Source organism: Capra hircus, chromosome 12, assembly GCF_001704415.2.
Source record: "Capra hircus breed San Clemente chromosome 12, ASM170441v1, whole genome shotgun sequence".
In the NCBI taxonomy this organism is placed as follows: Eukaryota; Metazoa; Chordata; class Mammalia; order Artiodactyla; family Bovidae; genus Capra; species Capra hircus.
In genome coordinates this window covers 9,423,064-9,447,342 of record NC_030819.1, presented here as the reverse complement: position 1 = coordinate 9,447,342, position 24,279 = coordinate 9,423,064, and the positions used below count along the sequence as shown (strand labels likewise).

Genomic DNA, 24,279 nt, shown 5'->3' with positions numbered 1-24,279 from the left:
GGAGAGTTCCACAGACTATATAGTCCATGGGGTCGCACAGAGTCAGACACAACTGAGTGACTTTCACTTTGTATTAATATTATTAAGCCAAAGAAATCACTTTAGTCATTTAGAACAGCAGCAACCAAATTTAAATTGGGTTTTGAAAGTGTTTTAAACTGTTCTTTCCTGGTTGGCTCATAAGTATCTCCTTGGGCACTAAGGCAGCAGAATGTTCCTAGTTTTTTTTTCTCTCAAATGGTTTTACCACATATTTTTGCTAGTACTGAGCCTGTGCCAGACTATGGACTTGAGATGCTAGTATATGCTTCTACCTTAAAGCAAGATTTGTTTCTGAGAAATAGAAGGAACTGACCAACCCTTTAGAAACAGCATGTTTTGCTTTTTTTTGTAAAGTCCATAGGCAGTTTTGACCTGCTTTTGATGTATTTATTTGAATGTTTATTCAAACAATATTAATGATTTGCTAAAACATGTTATCGGAGAAGGCAATGGCATCCCACTCCAGTATTCTTGCCTGGAAAATCCCATGGATGGAGTATCCTGGTAGGCTGCAGTCCATCGGGTCGCTAAGAGTTGGACATGACTGAGCGACTTCACTTTCACTTTTCACTTTCATGCATTGGAGAAGGAAATGGCAACTCACTCCAGTGTTCTTGCCTGGAGAATCCCAGGGACGGGGGAGCCTCGTGGGCTGCCGTCTGTGGAGTTGCACAGAGTCGGACACGACTGAAGCGACTTAGCAGCAAAACATGTTATAGGCTTTGAGCTAGATTCTCAGTTTGTTTACGTGTAAAAGTTTGTGCTAACTTAGGAAGAGTGTCTATTTTGATGATAGTTGAAAAACAAAGGATGCAACATTATATATGCAGTTTGGTTACAGAAGTATATTTAAAGAAAAGCCTGAAAGTAAATAAGTCAAAATGTTATTAGGGTTCCCCTCCTTTTTAATGCATATTTATTGTAGAAAGTTTGGACATACCAATACACATGGATGGGTGTGTAGATGTTTCAGTCCCACCCCCACCATCCCCTGCCCCCCACCATATAATCCTTAGTTGCCATGGATTACTAAAACTGGAGGTGGTTTAATTTAGCATAGCCTTTTACCTCAAAGACAATGGCTTAACAGTGAAAGTTAAGCAGTCATTCAAGTGTATCTATAAATTTAAAAGCTTGTAATAGTAAAACTGTGCTGGGAGAGATTTTTTTTAAAAAAGGAATTTAAGACAACTTCCGCATTGCAGGACCTTATGATCTGGCAAAGGAGAGTGTATAAATTTTAACAGACATAATCTGTAAAGCAGTCAAAATGACATTACTGGGCAGGAGGCGATGAAAGGTTGACTTTTGTATCAGGTGCTGTGGAAGCTCAGATCGCGGGAGACTGATCTGAAGACTCGGGTAGAAGGGAAGCTTGAGACACTGAGTGGCACCTGGAGGGAGATGAAGGCACAGAATAAGTGTGGGTTTACCTTTAAAACCATCCCCGCCTGAGTTAGGCATTCTTTCTAAAGGATTGTTCAGTGTTCAGTTTTTCTTTCTTATAGAGAAAACCCACAACCACAACTACGGCAACAAAACTGCTATTAATAGGGACTGACTTGGACAGAAGGCAGTAGAAAAGCGGACATTCTGGTCTGAGGGGAGAAGAGCAAGTTGAAGTTGGGAATAAGCAAGGCATACAGGAGAGCCTTGCTTTGAGTTTGGGAATCTTTAGGATTCTTTTGCGAGCCCGGCTGCCTTTCCTCGAATATTATTAAAGAAACTGAACTGTGTAGATTTGAGTAGTTGATGTTAAGATACCGATCTGTAAATCCCTTGAGTAGTAAGTATTTTTAACGTTTCAATACACCATACAGTTTTGTGTATAGTTTGAAAATATTGAATTGAATTGATAGAGAGAACTCTGAACTTTCTTAAAGATGACTTGGGTGGGTTTTTTTTTTTTTTTTAAATCTCATTTAAAACCAAGTGCGTCTTTTAAAACTACTTTATAGCTGGGGAATATAACTTAGTAATACCTCAATTTTTTTCTACCTCAGACTTTTTGGAAGAGGGTCATACATGCCCAGGTATATGGATGTGTTCCAGTTTTTAATGTCTGCCTTGTAAAATAAGTTTAAACTGCTAGGAAAAGCCATTTCAAAAACATTATGAATCCCTTTCATCATTTTAAAAGCATAGATTGCTTTCAGAAGTAAGTAACTTAACTCTACTCTGTATTGAATGCCTTGCGTTTCTTAAGCAAAAATAGGTTTGAAACTGTGGAGGAAATAGTCTTAAAAATGGAGCACATATTCTTGTTTGGAGTTGATTTAGAACTTAATGCATGTATCGGTTCTTTTAGGAAGAAAGGTTAAAATGGATGCGGATCGAATGTGAGACGGTTGAAACGATTCTCAAGGTTTTCTGGTGCGTGTGTGGTGGTATTGAACTCTTCAGTCCGGAGCTTCAGTTTGTGCCTGGTGCTGACCTGATGCTGTGCAGGAACACTCACCCCATCCCTTCACTCAGTTTCTCTAGTTATCTCCACTTCCTGGGGAGTTTGCTTAGAACTGGGCAGGAGTGCTTGTTATTAGTATATTAGGCTACCCTGGCTACATGTAACAGGGTAGTTTTTGATACAAGATTTATGTAGAGATGAACTGAATGTTTACAGGAGGCTAAAATTGTTTGCTGTGATTTTACCTAATCAAATTGGTGTGGAAATTATCGGGTTAGACAGTGAGTGAGGCTTGTAATAAATGAAATCTTGGTTAATATAGCCCTGAGCTTATTTGCCACACTGTAGCTTCCTAGTGCATATTCAGAGAGAGATCTGAGGACAGCGATGCACTCAGGTTCGCCGTTCTGGGTATGCTTGCAGATGCAGGTAGTTCTCTTTGCTGGGAGGCCCTGTTAAGGCAGAGATTTCTCTTCAGGTTCACGTGAAGATGGCGGACGAGGCTGTCTGCGTTGGCCCAGCGCCCACCAGTAAGAGCTACCTCAACATGGACGCCATCATGGACGCCGTCAGGAACACCAGGGCCCAAGCTGTGAGTCCGAATGATCCCTTCTGCTGCAGCTGTTTCATATGTAGTGAGCGGAACGCTAGAGTTTGTATTTTTAAAAAAAGGGAATGATCGAAAGTGCTGTTGCAGTTCATGTCACATGAGTGAAATGTGGCCGAATCCGCTACTGGGAGTCAGAGGCTTCGTGGCAACTGGCAGGGTTGGCCTCTGATCTCGCAGGTGGCTGTTGGGTTCAACTTTTACACCAGGGAGCAGTTTTAGTTCATTTCCAAATTTGCTAGGAGAAGGGGGAAAAAAAAAAAAAAGAAATCCCAATTAGTTTTGAGTATTAACCCTTTCAGTGTGATAATAGTATTAAATGTTTTATAAATAAGATCCAAAAGACCCTGTCTTAAATTGTTTTAATCATTCAGAAATTATCTGTGCCTCCTTATACTTCCAGAAATAAAATTGTAGTTGGTAATTATTTAGGTTTTTTTTGTCAATGGAATGTACATGATTTACATGGAGAAATTGGCAATTCTCTCCATCCCCAATTCTGTATGAATGGAGTGGAATCCAAGGAAAAAAATAGTTTCTGATTGGCCATAGTGTTTTATTAATATTGTTGCTGTGTGTGTGTATGTGTGTTTATCAGAGAACTAATTACATATAATGTTGAAAACCTCTGCAGAGTTATCTGAAATTGGATAGAAGCAGCCAGTACCAGCAATTAGCCTGGAGTGTTCCAATTAGTGGGCACATTTCTTTTGGGAAAAAACCCAACAACTTTTACTAAGATGCCTGTTTGAAGAAAAAACTGAATTCATGAGCCCCTATTATAGATGTTATAATTTATTAGCAGAGTTAGTGAAGGTAAAACTCTGCTAACCTGTAAAGATAAAACTCTCTTAACTCTATAGTAAAACTATAGATTGCCAGAATACAATCTTTAGGTAAATGTTTATATAAAATGAAATTGTTGGGGTGAAACTCCTCTCATATGATGTAGTAGTGTAAATTACTCTGTACCATGTTCATAAAGCTTAGTTTAACATTTAAAAGATCTCAGATTTGAAGATACTTATGTGGCAGCTTGGATGGGAGGGGAGTTTGGGGGAGAGTGGATACGTGTATATGTATGGCTGAATCTCTTTGCTGTCCACCTGAAACTGTCACAGCATTATTAATTGCCTATGCTCCAAAATAAAATAAAAAGTTGAAAAAATAGATTAAACTTTAAAATTGAGGGGAAAAGATCCTATCTTTTTATACCAAGTTGATCATGTAATTGCAGAGAAAAAAACATTCAGGTAAAAAAAGAAATTTCAAATGCCTAGATACTTCTAGATTAGATTATGATATTGGCTCACTTAGAAATTTGACATGTAGCAGAATTATTTTCCTAGAAATATGTTTAATACTAATAATAAGATGGCTAAATTTACGTTTGGTCAAATTTACTTGGTTAGAACAGGATGGTAGAATTTAAGTTGTTGCAGTGTGGCTTGTGAGAGAGGAGAGCATGGAGTGGTTGTGATTGGCTGAGTGGAATGAGGAGGGGAAAGGGGGCAAATATTAGAAGAAAAATCCAGAGTATGGTGAAAAAGTAAAGCCAAACGTTGATTTCAGTTAGATTTGATGAAAACTGATCATTGGGTAGTGGCTGAGTATGTTCATATTATCAGCAATAAAATACATTCATTGGCTTAGTAGCCAGGGTGTTGGAAAGTAGCAGTTTTTCTGGTACTATAAAGGAAGGGGAGTTAAGAGTTTCTTGTCCATCTTGTGAAAGGTTTCCTTTAACATAACTCTTTGACCTACCATGTTTATGACCAAAGTTGGTCTCAGGAAAAGTGGGGGAGTATGGGTGGGGTTGACTAGCATAGCCAAGTGCAAGTGGGTAGGAAGGTGTGTATGTAGCCGGCTCTGACTGTGGTTAGGTCAGAAGCAGCGTGCTGCCAGTGATTTCTTGGCATTTGGGTTTGAACTGAGTTAGAGATATTCAGGATGTTAGAGAGGTCAGTAACCTTACTTGAGAGCCCTTGAACAATAAATGCATTAATGTTCTCTTTGTTTTGCTTATTATAAAGGATTTGCAAATCGATAAAACTGAAAGTGCTTTTTGTTTTCATTTCTAAGGTACATCCAGGTTATGGATTTCTCTCAGAAAACAAAGAATTTGCCAAACGTTTGGTAAGTTTGTAGTTAGCGAGAAACTGTTTGCTCATAATTCAGAAAGCAGTGTGATGGTGTTGCTTTTGTAAATGTGGGTAGTGGTGAGTTATAGACTTTTTTTTTTTTTTTTGGTCACTCTTTTTTTTTTTTTTTTTTAAATTTTATTTATTTTTTTATTTTTTAAATTTTAAAATCTTTAATTCTTACATGCGTTCCCAAACATGAACCCCCCTCCCACCTCCCTCCCCATAACATCTCTCTGGGTCATCCCCATGCACCAGCTCCAAGCATGCTGTATCCTGCATCAGACATAGACTGGCGATTCAATTCTTACATGATAGTATGAGTTATAGACTTTTAATTGACCCCAAAATGATTCTTTGAAAATAGTTTGGGAAAACTGAAGACTTATTCTAAAGTCTTGATTTGAAGAGTAAAAATGGAAAAGTTGTAAAATCATCGTTACACATAATGAATGATACCTAGTTTTTTACACATTGTGTGGACTTTGACTTTTAAAATTAAACATGTCAGACTTTTAGCTAAATATGTCAGGAGTCCAGTGATTTATTAATTATTGTACCATAAGCAGGAATGTGAAGCCAGAAGTAAGATTCTGGTATTTGTTCCTTTGCCTATTATGACATTTAATATTAAATCTTACTACTGCTTCTTTATTGTGGGAAAAGCTTTTTTTTTTAATGATCTGAGTATCCTGCTGATACCATCATCCTGACTAGGCATGTGAACCTATATTTGCTATTAAACTGATTTTCCAAGTGTGTTTACATCTACATTCAAGATGGTACTGAAACCTTAGTTTTTGGGTACTAAAGTATGATATTGAATAATGCTTCAAGAAACTCCTAGGATCAGTTAGGTATTAAGTTAACTTAATATTTTAGTACATTATATTTTGTTTCTGCAATATGCTTGTATTTTGTTCTTCTGTTGATTCAAAATTACTTTTGAATGCAATTACCATTTTGAAGATGTTATTGTTGTTCAGTCGCTAAGTCATATCTGACTCTGTGACCCCATGAACTACGGCGTGCTGGGCTCCCCTGTCCTTCACTATCTCCTGGAGTTTGCTCAAATTCATGTCCATTGAGTCAATAATGCTATCTAGCCATCTTGTCTTCTGCTGCTCCCTTCTCCTTTGCCTTCAGTTTTTCCCAGCATCAGGGTCTTTTCCAGTGAGTTGGCTCTTCACCATCAGGTGGCCAAAATATTGGAGCATCAGCTTCAGCATCAGTCCTTCCAGTGAATATTCAGGGTCAGTTTCCTTTAGGATTGACTGGTTTGATTGCTTTGCAGTACAAGGGCCTCTCAAGAGTCTTCTCCAGCACCACAATCCAAAAGCGTCAATTCTTTAGCAGTCAGCCTTCTTTATGGTCCAGCTCTCACATGTCTACATGGTGACTGGAAAAACCGTAGCATTGACTATTTTCACTTAAAATTCATAAAGTTAATCTGGACAAATCTAAAGATCATAGAGTTCCAGCTCAGAATGATCTGTTTCAACCAATTTACTTTATAGATTAAAAACTAAGGCCTGAAGAAGTTGTGACTTGAGCTCGCAAAGATGGCTAATAGTAAGAAATGTCTGGAGAGGGCACATAAGGTATAAGTATCTGAGGGTCCAGATCTCCCAGGTTTTGTGCAGTATATCCACATTTTCCTGTTTATCACTTTTTATTATCTTGTTTGAAATTTTGGCTGAGGTTCTGTCATTATGTAAGAAAATGATTTGAATATATTTTAAATGTATTTGTACAATATGACATATTTAAGTTTGTATGAATGAGGAGTCTCTAAACTGTGGTCCATAGGCCAACTGCAGCTGCGGTCTGTTTTTGTATTATAAATTAAGTTTTATTGTCACACAGCCTCACAGCGATAACAGGTGAGTTGTCTGTGGCTGTTTCTGCTTTAGAACAACAGGGTTGCAGGGCTGTAGTAAAGACTGAATGGCCTGCAAATGAATATTTACAGTATGGCCCTTCATAGAAGTTTGCCAGCTCCTGGTACAGAGGAGTATCTGAGTCTGGGAGAAGTGAAATGCTAATATGTTCATTCATGCATTTATGCAGTCATTAAAAAGGATTAGTTGATATCTTATGTTCAAGGCATTTAAGAACGATATAAAATTGCATCAGGTGTGTGTCCTGCTCATGAGTAGCTCACAGTCATGTTGTGAAAAATACATCAGGTACTCACATGACTTCAGGGAGGAAAGTGTTATGAAGAAGTTCAGACTCTCTGTTAATGAGGATTAGATTGTGCCATTGGGCGTTTCATGTTAGAGAAAAGAGGAGAGAATGTGTGACTACCCTCCTTTCTCATTTATCTTTCTATTTTTATCTGCTCCGTTTTCCTTTATCCATGCTATGCCTCAGCCAAGCCAGACGGAGCGCTGTTCCCAAACGTGGCTGGCTCTCCCTGTCCCATCCTTCCTACCACTGTCCTCAGTGGTCCCACCCGTCCCCTCGCTCCATGTCTCCAACTGCCACCTCCCTCTGAAGGCACAGCTCATGTTACCTCTGCCAGAATAGCTTTCCATGTCCCCCTGGTGAGAGGGGGACTAATCTCCTTCCTCTGTCTTCTAGAGCATTGACATTTTCTTTCTTGATTTCTTACTTGGTATACCACCTTCCCTATTATGTTAAAATTGTTTCTCTATTTTATTCTCTTAAAATAAGAAACTTGGTCTTCTCGTTCTTTGATTCTCTTTTATCACCTGATGATTTCTGTGTAGTAAGTTCAGTGAATGTTATGGAAAGATTCAGGAAATACTATTAGATGAAGAATCATAGAATAACCTGCAAGAAAACTTTCCTCCTGTGACAGAAGGGATGGTTTTGTAATGGGAAAGTGGTATTGCCGTGTGTTTTTATTCACCGTGAAAACATATCGTGATGATAACTAATCTTCTCTTTTTGTACATCATGGCAAGATTCTTACTTGGGATATAATTTTCCTAGCATTAAAACTTTTCCCATTGACGTGTGCCATTTAAATTATTCCTTTTGAAATGTCTGGCTATAGCTGCCAAATTCTGTAAAAATAGCAGAATGACATAAAATTGCTTACTGATTTTGTTACTCATATCAACATTGTGTGGTTAGTGATTAGCCATTGAAATCTAATAGTTATTATCTCAAATTGGGTGTATTAGAATCTGTTTTCCAAGATAGTGGTGATAGACTACTGTATTGGTGACAACCTTTGGCAAGAAAGATGAACAGAACACGGAAAAGAAATTTTTAAGTTTAATTACTGGGGAGTTCCTTTTACTGTAATAGTGTGACTTATGTTTGAAATTTAGTCAAATGTGGAGAGCCCCCCCCACTGTTAATTTCTGGTTTTGTATTTGTTTTATTGCTGTTCAAAATCAGCATAATATTTACTTTGTTGATAGAAAAGATATTTGTTCTTTATCATCTTATACATTGTTTTTAGTTTACAGCTTCGAATAAAATGATTTCTTAATTTTTTTTCTGATTTATGCAATTTTTTTTTTGCTTTAGAAAGTACCATGAATCAAATGTCAAAAGCATTCTAAACTTACATATTTTTTACAAGGCTAAGTATTCTTTATGCTTAACTTACATGAAGTGAGATCAGATTATAGAGTATCCCTACTGCATATAATTTAAACAAAATCTTGTTTCAGCCCCTGGAAAGAGTGGTTTAAAGATTAAATGAGATTTAAAGAGATTTCCTGGGGCTTCCCAGGTGGCTCAGTTGGTAAAGAATCTGCCTGCCAATGTAAGAGATGCAGGTTCGATCCCTGGGTAGGGAAGATCCCCTGGAGAAGGAAGTGGTAACCCACTCTAGTATTTTTGCCTGGGAAATCCCATGGACAGAGGAGCCTGGCAGGCTACAGACCATGAGGTTGCAAAAAGTCAGACCGAGCGACTGAGCACGCATTGAAAGGATTTCCTAGTATTCTGTTATCTTTCTGTTTTTTATATATATATATTTTCATATTATCATATCATATTTTAATGCAGCACAACATTATAAGTTGCAGTAGTTGCCTTTATAAGAAATTCATGTTAGATTTGATAATTTGTGTCTCATGTATGGGTCTTAGCCATGTATTTAAAAGATAAGTGTATATATGCATATATACAGATAGTGCATTCTATCCACAGTGCTCAGCAGTGAGGGTGGAGAGAGGAACTGTGGGAAGCAGTTGAGGTATGATGATTGTATTTTTGTCTCTCTTTGTTGGAGACTTCTTAGTAAGATAGAGAGTATAACTTTCAAAAACAATAGTGAGATGGATTTTTTAAATCCATTGAATTAACCAAACATTTAAAAAATAGCTATAATATCCAGTGTAGGCAATTGAACAGGAAGCGTCTTCTTGTTCATGGGAGTATAAGTTTTTTCAGCCCCCTTTTTCCTTTTTGTTCCAGAAATTTGCTAGTATTACCAAAATTTAAAGCTTATATACTCTTTGACTCAATAATTCCACTCTTAAGAATTTCACCTACAAAGATATACTTTAAAAATGTTCATTGTAAGGTTGTTCATAGTAGCAAATTTTGGAAATAGCTCAATTTTTTTTCCTGTAAACTGAAGAGAACAACATCTACCCTGTAGGGTTGTTATAAAGATTAGAAACCACGTGTATAACGAACTTAGCACAAAGTCCGCCATTACCAGGCAGATCACCTTATCATTATAGGTGTTAGTAATTATTACTTTAGTCAATAGAGCTATTAAAGAGTTTTCTTTTTTTTTTTTTTTGAGAATGAGATAGTTAATATTAGCATTTTTTGGGAAATCTGATATTATTTTCATGTGTATTTTGTGAGTTTAGGTGTTTTTCCTGTTGAGGCTAATGATCTGATAACATTATATTCCTGTACACACATGCATGATTTTGTAGTCTGCAAAATACTTTCACCTTGACCTATATGATTTCATTTAATTCATGCGACCATTTAACAAAAAGAAATCTAAGACTCAGATGCAGTGATAGGCCAGCAATCACACTCTATTGGTAAGGAACAGAATCAGGACTTGACCTCAGTGGGATGAGCATAAGTACATAGAGCTTAAAAAAACCCTGTACCGTGAGTTGCTTAGTTGAAAAGCGTCAGAAGCCAAACACTGAAGACCAAATACCTGTAGGGAATTTAGCCAGAACACACAGAAATCTGTCCCCCCAGTTTATAATAACAGAGGTAGCACACGATCAGCTTGTGTAGGTAGAAATTTGAAGAAACCCTTTTGCAAGGTCATAGGTCTTCAGTTGCAAGATTGTAACCCACAGTGTGTAGGAATTGTAAAGTGTGTATTAAGTACTTGGCAACTGATACTAAAATTATAAAGTTAGCAAGTTTGCCAATGACTTTAACAGTATTTTTGTTCTTAAAATATTAAGAGTGCATTTAAAATAATCCATTTTATGCCCTGTTCACTCATATTTGAAAAAAAATTTTTTTTTGATTAGAAAAAAAAAAAGCAAAGACCTTGCAAACCCGAAGTTGTTTTTTAACTCTTATTTTATCTACATAGGTTGTGATGTGCATAGCTCATGGAAGTATGTTTTTTTGTGTGACTTAATTATGTATGTCATGGCTTAAAAAGGTTAATACTACACTGTATTTTATAGACATCTAACTTTAACTGCATAGCTGCTCTTAACATTATTAGAAATTTCCGTTTTGGACACAGGTCTATGATTTTACTATACTAAAATAAAAAGGTTTTGAGAATGTTAACGTCTTAAGAAACTTAAGTCACATGTATACATTGAAAAGGAGGGTTTCTTCTGTGAGTGTCTGACCCCAGCCCCTGGTTTAAATCCCTAGTGGGTACTGCCGCTACCAAATGTGTATTCTTCTAGAGTGCAAGCATGCATTTGTGTTAGCCTGCTAGAATTTGCTTATAAATTTGTTATACAGGGCACACATATTTGCTGAAGTAAGATTTTGTTTGTTTTTAAGAAGAGAAGTGGGGCTCCCCAGGTGGCTCAGTGGTTAAGAATCCACCTGCCAATGCAGGTGCTATCCCTGGGTTGGGAAGATACCCTACAGGAGGCCATGGCTACCCACTCCAGTGTTCTTACCTGGGGAATCCCATGGACAGAAGAGCCTGGCGGGCTACAGTCCAGGGGGGTTCCAGAGTCAGACTCGACTGAGCCAGTAAACTAACAAGAAAAGAAGTGGCACAGAAATTTTCTTCCCTTCCCCCAGACTTTTAGAAATAGATGTGGAACACCTACCTTGCAACATTCCTACTTAATCTTTCTGACAATGTGTGGTATCTTATGATTTATATCAAAGAGAACAATCTCAGAATAAGTGCCTTGCCCAGTGTCACATAGCCTGAAAGTGAGAGCATCAGTTCAGTTCAGTTCAGTTGCTCAGTCATGTCCGACTCTTTGTGACCCCATGAATCACAGCACACCAGGCCTCCCTGTCCATCACCAACTCCCGGAGTTCACTCAGACTCACGTCCATCGAGTCCGTGATGCCATCCAGCCATCTCATCCTCGGTCGTCCCCTTCTCCTCCTGCCCCCAATCCCTCCCAGCATCAGTCTTTACCAATGAGTCAACTCTTCGCATGAGGTGGCCAAAGTACTGGAGTTTCAGCTTTAGCATCATTCCTTCCAAAGAAATCCCAGGGTTGATCTCCTTCAGAATGGACTAGTTGGATCTCCTTGCAGTCCAAGGGACTTTCAAGAGTCTTCTCCAACACCACAGTTCAAAAGCATCAATTCTTTGGCGCTCAGCCGTCTTCACAGTCCAACTCTCACATCCATACATGACCACAGGAAAAACCATAGCCTGAAAATGTGAGCATAGTATCTTACAAAAGTCTTTGTTAATCCCAGTCTCAGTAAATGTTGTGAACTGCTTCTAAGATGAACTGGAACTAGATGGAATTGTTAGTGTTTTGTTTTGAATTGACTGCTTTGGTTGGCACCTTTTTTAACTGTTGGTGGAAACTGTTTCTCTTTTGACTCCCTGTCCCCCCTCTAATTGGTGTACCATTGTTAAGGTCTAAAATCAGAATATTTCTTTTGGTTTTCTGGTCTCCTGAGCTAGGATGCCAGTGAAAGTAACTCTTGGCTTGGATTTGGTGTTACAGGTAAAGTGAGTTGGGAGAAACTACAGAACAGTCACGGATGTCCATGTCCTCTCAGGGATCTTCTGTTGAATTCACAGTGTCTTCCTGAATTTAGAGGAGAGATCTGGTGACTGTCCTTCATAACGGACTGTATGTGGGACGTTTGAGGACATGGTTGAGAATGCGCTGGCTTAGAATTCAGCTTCGGAAAGATGATACAGCCCAGAAATGCTCTAAATCAGATGCCTGAGAAGGAGAAATCTTCTGTTTTTAGGGAGTCTTTACGGCAGATTTGTTTAGAGTTGTAGGGCTTGGGGGTGATTTCAGTAGGAAGGTTTCTTTCTCCCTTTGGCTTGAGGTTAAAACAGTTGGAATTTTATACTCACACTTTCCTCCACCCTCTCCTTTCTGTCTGCTTACTTGCTGGTATTACCACCGTCTGGAGTCCACGTTAAAGTTCTTACTCTGCTGGTTCGGAGCTCTGTGATCTTGGACAAGTTGTTCAGTGTTTGATTTGAAAGACTGATGTCCTGTGCTTTCTGTTGGCAGGGCTTGGTTTTCTCCATCTGACTCATGTCTCTTGTGGCCAGCCTGTAGTCACGCCACGCTTTTTCAATCCTTCTGATCATCTGTATTTTTTAATTGTAGTGTTTGGCCTTATAAAGTTTTTGGTTGGCCTCAGTCTTATTTTCTTTAAAGACAGCTTTTTTTTAGAGATATAATTTATATCGTAACACTCACCCTTTTATAATGTAAAAGCAAGTTATATAACTATTGCCACTATGTAATTTCTGTAGAATCTATTACCATTTAATAAATTACCATTATGACTGGGTTTATGTCTAACATTCTATAAAATTTTGTGATTATCTCCTCTTTCTCCATCTTTCCTATCTTCTTTGGGTTATTTTATTTTCTGGAATTCCATTTTAAATTGTTCAGTGGTTTACCTAGGGATTACAGTATGCGTCCTTACTTTATATGGTCTACTTAGACCTAGTACAGTATTATGCCATTTCATGTACAATGTAGAAATTTTGCAGTCTCATAGCCCACTGTTTCCTTCTTTCCATCTCCATTCTCTGTGTTGAGTTTTCATATGTGTTTCGTCTGCATATGTTATAAACTCCATGGGAAAAATGTCACAATTTTTCCTTTAAATGTTTTTTGAAGTGAGTTAAGACATTTCCTTCATTAATGACCCAAATAGCATTCATTCACTTGAAATTAACACTGATTTTTGTTTTTGTTCTTTTTGTTTTGGTTATGTAGAAGAATTATTAAGTTCATTTTTTATTATGTTTAAATGTGGTAAAATATATATAACATAAACTTTACCTTTTTGTCCATTTTTAAGTGTACAATTTGGTGGTATTAAGTATGCTTATTGGTACACTGTCTAACTATTACTACCTTCATCTCCAGAATTCGTTCATCATCCAGAACTGAAACTCTCAACCCATTAAATAGTAACATTCTGTTTCCCCTACCCCTCCTACTTTCTGTCTCTGAATTTGACTGCTCTGGGTAACTCTAAGTGGAAAGAAAGAAAGAAAGAAAGAAAGAAAGAAAGAAAGAAAGAAAGTGAAGTCACTCAGTTGTGTCCAACTCTTTGCGACCCCATGGACTGTAGCCTGTCAGGCTCCTCCGTCCATGAGATTTTCCAGGCAAGAGTGCTGGAGTGGATTGCCATTTCCTTCTCCAGGGGATCTTCCCAACCCAGGAATCGAACCTGGGTCTCCCACATTTCAGGCAGACGCTTTTCCTGTCTGAGCCACCAGGGAAGCTAGTAGAATCATACAATATTTGTCCTTTTGTGACTGGCTTACTTCACTTTAGCATAATGTCTTTACTCCATCCATGTTGTAGCATGGGTCAGGATTTGTTTCCTTTTGAAGGCTGAATAATAGTCTGCTGTATGGATATATACCACATTTTGTTTATCCATTGTCTGTTGATTATCACCCAATTGGTACATGAGTAGAAGGTAGAAATTACCCTTTTTAGTTTTTTTGTACCATTCAAGAAGCTTTCAGTACACGTCTGTTAACTATTCTTTAGATGAGAGAAGTTGCTGAATTAAAATTTGGAATTTTGAAAATAGAAAGGGTATTTGTGAAGCCTCTCTGTAGTATACTGTTGTAATGCAGTTTTTAACATAGTAACCTTGTGATCTCTATTTTTATCCATTTATTTGTAACTCTTATACTTAAAATTTAGTGGAGAAGATTGTTGTTCTCATGAAGGTAATAGAGGATTTTGTGGGACTAAATGAAGTAACATTAATTATCATGGTTACATATAGTTAATGATTCTTACTGCCCCACATACATTCTAAAATTAGGCTTTTCAGTACATGCTTTCTAAAAAGGGGCAAAGAGGCAGAAATAATGAGATGCTTCTGGGGCTTTGTTTTCTGACTGGACCTTATCTAAAGATACTGTTACAAAGTTTTTGAAGTGCCATACTGAAAACAGTGTGTGACATGCTAATTTGCCTAAGCAGAGAGTGTTCCTTTCTTGTGTGTGTGTACTTCCCAACATGCTTAGGGCATGTCTGCAAGTGTGTGCACTTTCTTAGCTTTTTATTCAGCCCTTCACATAGGAGTTGGTTATTGAATGCAGTTTTTTAAGAGAAATAACCTTAATGACCCAAGTCAAATCCCTTATGATTATTCAGTGGAAGTGACAAATAGATTCAAGGGATTAGATCTGGTAGACAGAGTGTGGCTGAAAAACTATGGACGGAAGCTTGTAACATTGTCCAGGAGGTGGTGATCCAAACCTCACCAAGGAGAAATGCAGGAAGGCAAAGTGCAAAGTGGTTGTCTGAAGAAGTCTTACAAATAGTTGAGAAAAGAGAAGCAAAAGACAAAGGAAAAAGAGAAAGATATACGCAACTGAATGCAGAGTTCCAGAGACTAGCAAGGAGAGATAAGAAAGACTGCTTAAGCGAACAATGCAAAGAAATAAAGGAAAACAGGAGAATGGGAAAGACTAGAGATCTCTTCAAGAAAATTAGAGATACCAGGGGAACATTTCATGCAAAGATGGGCTCAATAAAGGACAGAAACGGTAAGGATCTAACAGAAGCAGAAGAGATTCAGAAGAGGGGGCAAGAATACATAGAAGAACTGGGCAAAATAGTGACCATGATGTTGTCACTCACCTCGAGCCAGACATTCTGGAGTGTTTAGTCAAGTGGGCTTAGGAAGCATTACTAGGAACAAAGCTAGTGGAGATGATGGAATTCCAGCTGAGCCATTTCAAATTCTAAAAGATAATGCTGGTAACGTGCTTCACTCAGTATGTTAGTAAATTTGCAAAACTCAGGAGTGGACTGAGAAAAAGACTAGAAAAGGTCAGTTTTCATTCCAATCCCAAAGAAAGGCAATGCCAGAGAATGTTCAAACTACCATACAGTTGCACTCATTTCACATACTGGCAAAGTAATGCTCAAAATCCGTCAAGTTAGGTTTCAGCAGTAGGTGAACTGAGAACTTCCAGATGTACAAGCTGGATTTAGAAAACACAGGAAGCAGCGATTTTGAATTGCCAACATCCATTGGATTAGATTGTAGAAAAAGCAAGGGAATTCCAGAAAAACATTTGGTTCATTGATCACAACAAACTGTGGAAAATTCTTAGCGATAGTAATACCAGACCACCTTACCTGTCTTCTGAGAAATCAGCTTAAGAAGCAACAGTTAGAACCAGACATGGAACAATGGACTGATTCCAAATTGGGAAAGGAGTATGTCAAGGCTGTATTTTGTCATCCTGTTTATTTAACTTCTGTGCAGAGTACATCATGAGAAATGTCAAGTAGATGAATCACACGCTAGAATCAATTGCTGGGAGAACTATCAACAGCCTCAGATATGCAGATGATACCACTTTAATGGTGGAAAGTGAAGAGGAACTAAAGAGCCTTTTGATGAAGGTGAAAGAGGAGAGTGAAAAAGCTGGCTTAAAACTGAACATTCAGAAAGCTGAGATCATGGTATCTGGTCCCATCACTTCATGACAAATAGATGGGAAAAAAGTGGAAATGGTGACAAATTTTATTTTCTTGGGCTCCAAAATCACTGCAGATGGTGACTGCAGCCACGAAATTAAAAGATGCTTGTTTTTAAATCAAAATATTTCCTTATAAGTACAGTGGCTGAGAAATGTAAAACATAATTTTTTCTAATGATATGCTATTTCTCTGGTTGTGGTTCAGTTGCTAAGTCATGTCTGACTCCTTGAGAGCCCATGGACTGCAGAACGCAGTTTTCTTTTTAAAAGAAAAACTATGACAAACCTAGACAGTATAGTAAAAAGCAGAGACATTACTTTGCCAGCAAAGGTCTGTCTAGTCAAAGCTATGGTTTTTCCAGTAGTCATGTATGGATGTGAAAATTGGACCATAAAGAAGGCTGAGTGCTGAAGAACTGATGCTTTTGAACTGTGGTGTTTGAGAAGACTCTTGAGAGTCCCTTGGACAGCAAAGATATCAAACCAGTCAATCCTAAAGGAAATCAACCCTGAATATTCATTGAAAGGACTGATGCTGAAGCTCCAATACTTTGGCCACTTGATGTGAAGAGCTGCTGCTGCTGCTGGTAAGTCGCTTTAGTCGTGTCCGACTCTGTGTGACCCCATAGATGGCAGCCCACCAGGCTCCCCCGTCCCTGGGATTCTCCCCAAGAACACTGGAGTGGGTTGCCATTTCCTTCTCCAGTGCATGAAGGTGAAAAGAGAAAGTGAAGTCGCTCAGTCGTGTCTGACTCTCAGCGACCCCATGGACAGCAGCCCACTAGGCTCCTCCGCCCGTGGGATTTTCCAGGCAAGAGTACTGGAGTGGGGTGTCATTGCCTTCTCCGTGACGTGAAGATATAACTCATTGGAAAAGACTCTAATGCTGGGAAAGATCGAGAACTTGAGGAGAAGAGGGGAATAGAGGATGGGATAGTTAGATAGCATCACTGACTCAGTGGACATGAGTTTGAGCAAACTCTGGGAGATAGTGGAGGACAGACCATCCTGGCGTTCTGCAGTCCATGGGATCTCAAGGAGTCAGACGTGACTTAGCAACTGAACCACAACCAGAGAAATAGCATATCATTAGAAAAAATTATGTGTTCCATTTCTCAGCCACTGTACTTATAAGGAAATATTTTGATTAATAAATGCTGATGCCGTTGTTGATTACAGCAATAGAAGAGTACAAGCAAAACAACTGTGATCATGATGTGAATTGGTAAGATTTCTACCTTTAGCAATTTAACATTTTTGAATATGTATTGTGTGCCAGGCAGTGTTCCAATCACTCGATGTGATTACTGACTCTCTTGCTTTCATAACAGCCCTACAGGTGGATAGTACTGTTTTCATAGGTGTAGGAAGCAAAAGCAAGGTGAATTTATGCAGATCGCTCCACTAGCTCTTAATACCTGGGCAAGGATTCAAGCCCAGGCATCACCTACCCTCCTATCTTCAGGGCTGTAGAAAAGATTATACAACTTGTTACAGAGCAAAACAAAACCTTTACAAGTTTTCAACTCTTTTCTTCTTTTCCTCACTCATCATTATGTTTTCCTTGCCAGACTATGTGTGCTGTCTCAGTTGTATCCAACTTTGTGACCCCATGGACTGTAGCCCCCCAGGCTCCTCTGTCTGTGGTATTTCCCAGGCAGTACTACTAGAGTGGGTTGCCATTTCCTTCTCCAGGGGATCTTCCTAACCCAGGGATGGAACCCGCATCTCCTGCCTTGGCGGGCAGATTCTTGACCACTGAGCCACTGGGAAACTATATAATTTAATAATTATGATTTTGTTAGTCCTGTTGATCTAAAGCTTGTCTACAGAGTTGTCCGCAAAAGTTAAGCTTTTTCTCCTGAAAGCTGGAAGTGAGGAAAAGAAGCAGTTAAAATAAGAAAAGCATATAGGAAAAAAAGAAATGGAAAGCAATGGTTGTAGTTTGTAGTGGAGTCTGTGGTGTGGAGGTCCTGGTTGGGCCAATGTGTGGCAGCTACCTCAGCCACTGAGACCACCCATGTTGGCCAACTCCCTTTTCAGATGTCTTGGCCAGTATTGTTCTAGTGATAGGGGTATGTGGGTCTTAGCAGCTGTAACAAAATTTGGTAGAGGTTAAAAACAGCGTTGAGGGTTAGGAAACTACAGATACTGAAAGATAATCGAGGAATAAGAAGAGATAGAAAATAATCCTTCTGAGTTGTCAAAAATAACCGATAATGCAGAAGTATATATCCTATAGAAGGTAGGCAATTGCTTGTGTCCTCTGAGGAAATCACCCAGACAAATAGATAGGCAGTATACCTCTGGGTAAGAGATGGGTCTGTTAGATAGGTCTCTGATAGGGGAGGAATGAAGACTTGGGTTCCTAGCAAAGCAATGAATCTCTTGTTTGGGGGATTGTTGTTCAGTTGCTAAGTTGTGTCTGACTTTCTTCGATCCCATGGACTGCAGCAGGCCCTGCCTGTGCAACCTTTATTCACAATAGTGAATCCTCACTATTTCCGGAGTTTGCCCAAGTTCGTGTCCATTGAGTTATTATCAATTAGTATAACAAGTGGTTGCACATGCTTCTTCCTCACCCCCAAGCCGTATATAGGCTGTGGTATCACTATCTGAAGTTTAGATGAAGATGCTGCATCTGAAATAAAATGATTTTCCTCATGTTACACTAGTAGGTTGTCAGTTCTTTTGACTTAAGTTCATTGTGTTTTCAAGCCCTGAGGTTCGAAACAGCTGGAGTTTAACTGCATGCCATTATACGGAAAACTTAAATTGAACCAGAGTGAGTGAGTGAAGTCGCTCAATCGTGTCCGACTCTTTGCGACCCCGTGGACTATAGCCTACCAGGCTCCTCTGTCCATGGGATTCTCCAGGCAATAGTACTGGAGTGGATTGCCATTCCCACAATGAAAAAATAAGCAGGTTTTTAATGTTGTAACAAATGATTGTTGTTAATCGTTTAAGGTCTTAAGAGTCTGCTGTGCTTTTAGGTTATCAAAGAAAGATAAAATTGTATTCGAATGTGTTAATATTGTGAGTGCTTACTTGTACTAGAGTATTCTTTGGAAAACTAACTCAAAATAACTTAACATGGTAAATTTAACTAATGATAGCCTTATCTTACTCATTCCCGTGCCACTTTTACTTTGAAATTTTCATAAAAAATTTATAAAGTTTATTTTAGTTATGAAAATTTTATTATAAATTTAATAGATACTAGATGTCTGTTCACATTTTGTTTCAGAATTTTCCATTGTCAATCGCTGATTAGAGAATGGTTAATAATAATCTTTGCCTCTCTATATATTATCTCCTACTCATATAAACCAAATATTTTGCTTATTTTGAGATTAAATCATTAGCTTATGGTTTATACTTCTGTTCCTGACAAACTTTATATAAGTTTCAGTCTTGCCGAGTCTCTGGTGAGTTTTAGATCACTAAGTCTAGAATTTGTTGACTGAATTAATGAATAAAGCAATAGATTAATAGCTTGTTGGTTTTTTTTTTTAAACCACCAGAGATCTTATTTTCACTCTTCAGAAACTAAAATAATGATTCACAAATCTTAACCAAAGTGGACCACATTTACGATAATGTTTCGCACAACATTTTTAGCCGATGAAGTGTAAAAATTTCATGTTTGTCTTAGCTTTTCGGTCCCTGAGGTATTAAAAGTGGTGACAGGGCTTCTCTGTTACTGTTTTGCAGCTAGTTCTTTTAATTGATGTTGAATTGTGGCTTTCCATGCACACAGGGTTCAGTAAAAAGGTTGCAGTCGTCTAGCGAGCATTTTTCCTTTAATGTGCTCATTAGTGATGGCAAGTCCAGGTTTCAGCACACGTCAGTAATTTACATTTCATTGCTGAGTGGCTGCCCTTGTTCCAGAGTTGTTTCTAAGCGCAATGAATGTATATTGGGAATAAACAGAGTAGAAGAATTGAAAGCCAAATACCCTGCCAGGCCTTTCAGTTGGTTCTGAAGCTTCCAGTGGATCTCTGATTAGCAATGCATGAAGCAGGGTGGAAATGCAAAGACGAGGCTTGCAGAAGTTGTCACAGGCAGGCCACTCCCTTAAATCCCCTTTTTGTGACCACCTTTCCATTTCATCTTCCTCAGGTTCTTCTTTCAAGACAGACTTGCTGTCAAAGTGCAAATACTCCGTTAGAGCTCAGAGGTGAACAATAGAGGATCGACCTGGTTCCTTTACCCCTTCTGACTGTTAAGCCAAGTCTGATTGTTATGCAATGAGTCGATGTGAGCAAAGCCTTGATAGGCCTTTAGAGCTCCTAGGGACCCCGTTATTGTGAGGGATCTCTGGGGTGATTCCTTCTGGGATTCATTTTCCCTCTTTGCCTTATTGGTAGCAGCTTGTTCTGGCTTTTGAAAGCTGGCTTAGATCATTCAGGGGTAATCTCTGAAACCTGTGGGTCAGTGTTACTGCACATCAGGCCAGGTCTCTTGTTACAGTGTTGTCCTCGAAACTGGGATGTTAGGGAAAATCCAGAAGTTTCCTTCTTGTAGAAAAACCTGCTATATTAGAAACATTTTTAGACCTTGGGATTTTATTCTAAGTTACTTTATGCATAGAAACAGTAGCATTAGGAAACACTAGCCTCACTGTCTTTAGAAGGTTAATAATGTAATTCTCTATATATTTTATTTACATATACATGGAAATTCGGGTTTCTTGTGAGAAAGTAGATACTATATTGCCTGTTGGGTGTTAGTATGGTCACCTGTCTACTTATTTATTTTTCTGATGTTTTTCAAAACATTGAATTTAAGAAGTTTTGTTCAGAATTCATGGTTAGAAGCGAAGGTGAGTGAATTTATGACCAACAATACAATATTGAAAGATGATGAAAAATATGTGTTACTATTTTATGGTAAATTGAGTTGGGTGTGATTCAGCTCTTAAACATGAATGTATGTTAAGCACGGTTTATTAAATCTTTATATTAGGTTTTTTTTTAAAGCTAGATTTTAATAGAAGAGCAACATGGAGCAGTGTAGTTTTTGGAAATTTTTTTATGTGTATGAAGGTAAAGATGGTAAAGATGAAGGCAGTCTTGAGGATGTTAGCTTAGAAATGTTCTGATCAGTTTTTGTAGTCTTTGCAAAAATGTAACCATAAATTTACTTTCTAGATGACGACTTGAAACTATTCCTCTTGGATGCTTGCCAGATAAAAGCCCCATGGGGTTAAGTTCTGGAAAATCACTTGCAAATTTGTGGGGGATATCAGTGACTTTAAATATTTAACTGTCCAAACTGTCATCTACGTGCGTTCTGTCTCTGCATTGAATTAAAAAAAGTGAGAAGTTTGCCAGCCAGTTAGAATTAAAGGTGACATCTGCTTTTAATTGGTGTTTTATTTTCTTCCAAGTCAGTAAAAATTCAGTAAGACATGAACTATCAAATTTTGCAATGCTAAGCAACTTGTCAAGTGGCAGAGTACTACCTTGAGTACTTATACAGATGCAAAGTGTTAAAATGTTGATTAATCGTTCTGAGTTCTGATTATGCTTTTAGAAGGCAAAAGCGTCCATAACCATTGCCAGCTTTCTTGTGTCAGATAGTATTCATTTGTTAATTTTGTAGGCTTTTTTCAATTACTGGCAAATTGCCTCTTGTATAATTAACACTTAACTAGTTTTAGTGATTCTTGGTTTAGTAGACTTGGGGTCAGGCATTATAAAATTATTCTGTTTCTCAAGTCTTATTTATTTAGTAAACTTCTTTGTTAAATTCTTTATAGTAAAAAAAAAAGCTTAAAAAATCTCAAACTGAACTTTAAGATGATATTCTCTTATATATACTTGTGTTGTTGAGAAAGGAGTATTTGATTCTTGACAAAGGTAGCCTTGCATGGACCCCTTGTTGAAAAAGGAAATTGATTATTTCTGTTTTTACCATTTCCCAAACATTTTAAGATATAAAACGTAAGAGTAGAGAAATCAGTTCCTTCAAGAAGAGCCTGTAAAAATAACTCAAGACTTCAGACATTCTCAGACCTAAAAGAGACCAAAGAAAATATTTTCATCATAGTGACTACATTTACATTTTCTAGTTACTGAAAATTTCAGCATGGTACTGAGTAGTCTCTTTATAGAAAGTGTCTTTAAAAATTCAACTATGAGGATGATTTTTTTTTTCTCTAATCGTTAATATGAAAGTAGATTTCCTCCTTTTCCTATTTGAATAGATCTGTATGTTAGAGGTAGAATTGTGTTTAGAAAGTGGTTAGGACTTACAGCAGCATTTCTCAGATTAGTCTCCTAATATCACTAGACTTTAATATTAAGAAACCTTTAATTCAGGTTTCTTTTTAGTTGTCCGCTTTAGAATATCTGATAAATGTTTATGTAGTAATGTGTTTTTGCTGCCAGAAAATCATTGCATTGTTTAATGTGATTCAAAATCTGTCCTGTTCAGTTACTTGGATGCTGTATCGATTTTATTTCAACTTAATAAGTAGAAAAGATGCTTATATAAATTAACAGTTGATAAGTAGCATCTTGAACCCAAAGGCCAAGTTTAACAGTTTCTTACACATTTTTTAAAAATATGTGAAAAATAGGAAATTTAGCTCTTCTCTTTAAACTGCACAAAACACTTTTATAGTCATTTCAATGCCTGATAACTTCAAGGTTCATTGCCCCAGTACATTTTTCAAATTATTTGCTTCTCAATACATAAGGCTTTAATTTACCTCCTACCGACAAACCCCAAATGGGTTTTTAAGAATTTTGAAGGTGGATTGCTACAGTTGGGTTGCAGCACCGGCTTTGATTGCTAACATGAGATTCTTTAAGACTCCCCAAATTTAGAAGAATGGATGGGAGGTTCAGGCAGCATCTTATGGGCAAATGCTAAGGTGTTTTTCTTTTCAGTCAGAGAATTCCTGTTTTCTATAATATGTTTCTTTGATACCCATGTTAATGCCTATTTCTTTGAAAATATAATTTAGATGCAACATTTAGCTGTACTTTTTTCACTGTTAACTTAAATTTTGGTTTGTATGAGCTTTTTTAATCTTGAATTTTACCTAACAATAGTGAAGATAAATATAAGGTTTGTACCATGACATACCCTAAAACAGTGCTTACTGCTCCTGTAAATAACTCTGATATTATTAGTAAACATGGTGTATATACTGATGAGTAATACCACCTCGGGGTCTGACGCTCTTAGAGGTGCTCCGTGTGGCTTTCCTGTCATCCTTTCATGCTTGTGCTGCTGTTCAGAAATGAGAATAGTTGATAGCTGTATTTTACTGGAAAGAAGACTGAAATTTATGGCTGGTATTTGAATTGGGGTAATAATTTACTTCTCTGCCCCGAAATACTTTCTTGATCTTTTAGGAAACTTGAGATCACTGTAGGCTTGACTTGTCAATCATTTCTGTGTTTGTGGCTCAGTTTGGTCACTAACACTGAACTTGTTGCTTATATTCTTGCTTCTCTTTGCCTCCTTGCTTGCAGTTGCTGTTGTTTAAATGGCCAGGCTCTCTTTATCATGTGAGCCTGTCACTCTGTTGACAGTTGATCGGATCAGGGATTAGCGTCTGACCCAAAGGCAGTCAGTCTGCGGAAGGCCCTCAGCCCAGGGAGTGTGGGTGTGGATGGGGCCGTGTGTGGTGGGGGTTGTGGGTGGCGGTGGGGTGCGAAAAAGGTTGTGACATTTGAACTGGAAGAGCTGAAAGATGAGACGGAGCGGCTAGCACGTGAGGATCTGCGGGTAAACCCTTTCCAGGAAGAGGGAACGAGCAGGTGTAAATGTTCTGAGGCTAGAAGATTAGCATGTTGGGTAGAGGAAAAGAGGCCCGTGTGGCAGGAGAAGACTGCCTGAGGAGGCATGTGTTGCAGGATGCACTTGGAAAGATGGGCTCAGGGCAGATCTGCGAGGTTCATTGTAAGAAGCTGGGATGTTAACCTGAGCAGCGCTGGGGAGACACAGTGGAGAATTTTAAGCATGTAGTGGCATAATG

At 38.2% G+C, this 24,279-nt stretch overlaps 1 protein-coding gene across 1 annotated transcript in view; it reads left to right on the top strand.

Moving 5' to 3' along the window:
• Window positions 1-24,279, top strand: part of PCCA (propionyl-CoA carboxylase alpha subunit) — a 378,687-nt gene that overhangs the window by 59,230 nt on the left and 295,178 nt on the right. Inside the window, exons 5-6 of the mRNA XM_018056387.1 lie at window positions 2,925-3,038; window positions 5,136-5,189. Coding sequence (XP_017911876.1) covers window positions 2,925-3,038; window positions 5,136-5,189 — 168 coding nt within the window. The remainder of the gene's footprint in view (window positions 1-2,924; window positions 3,039-5,135; window positions 5,190-24,279) is intronic.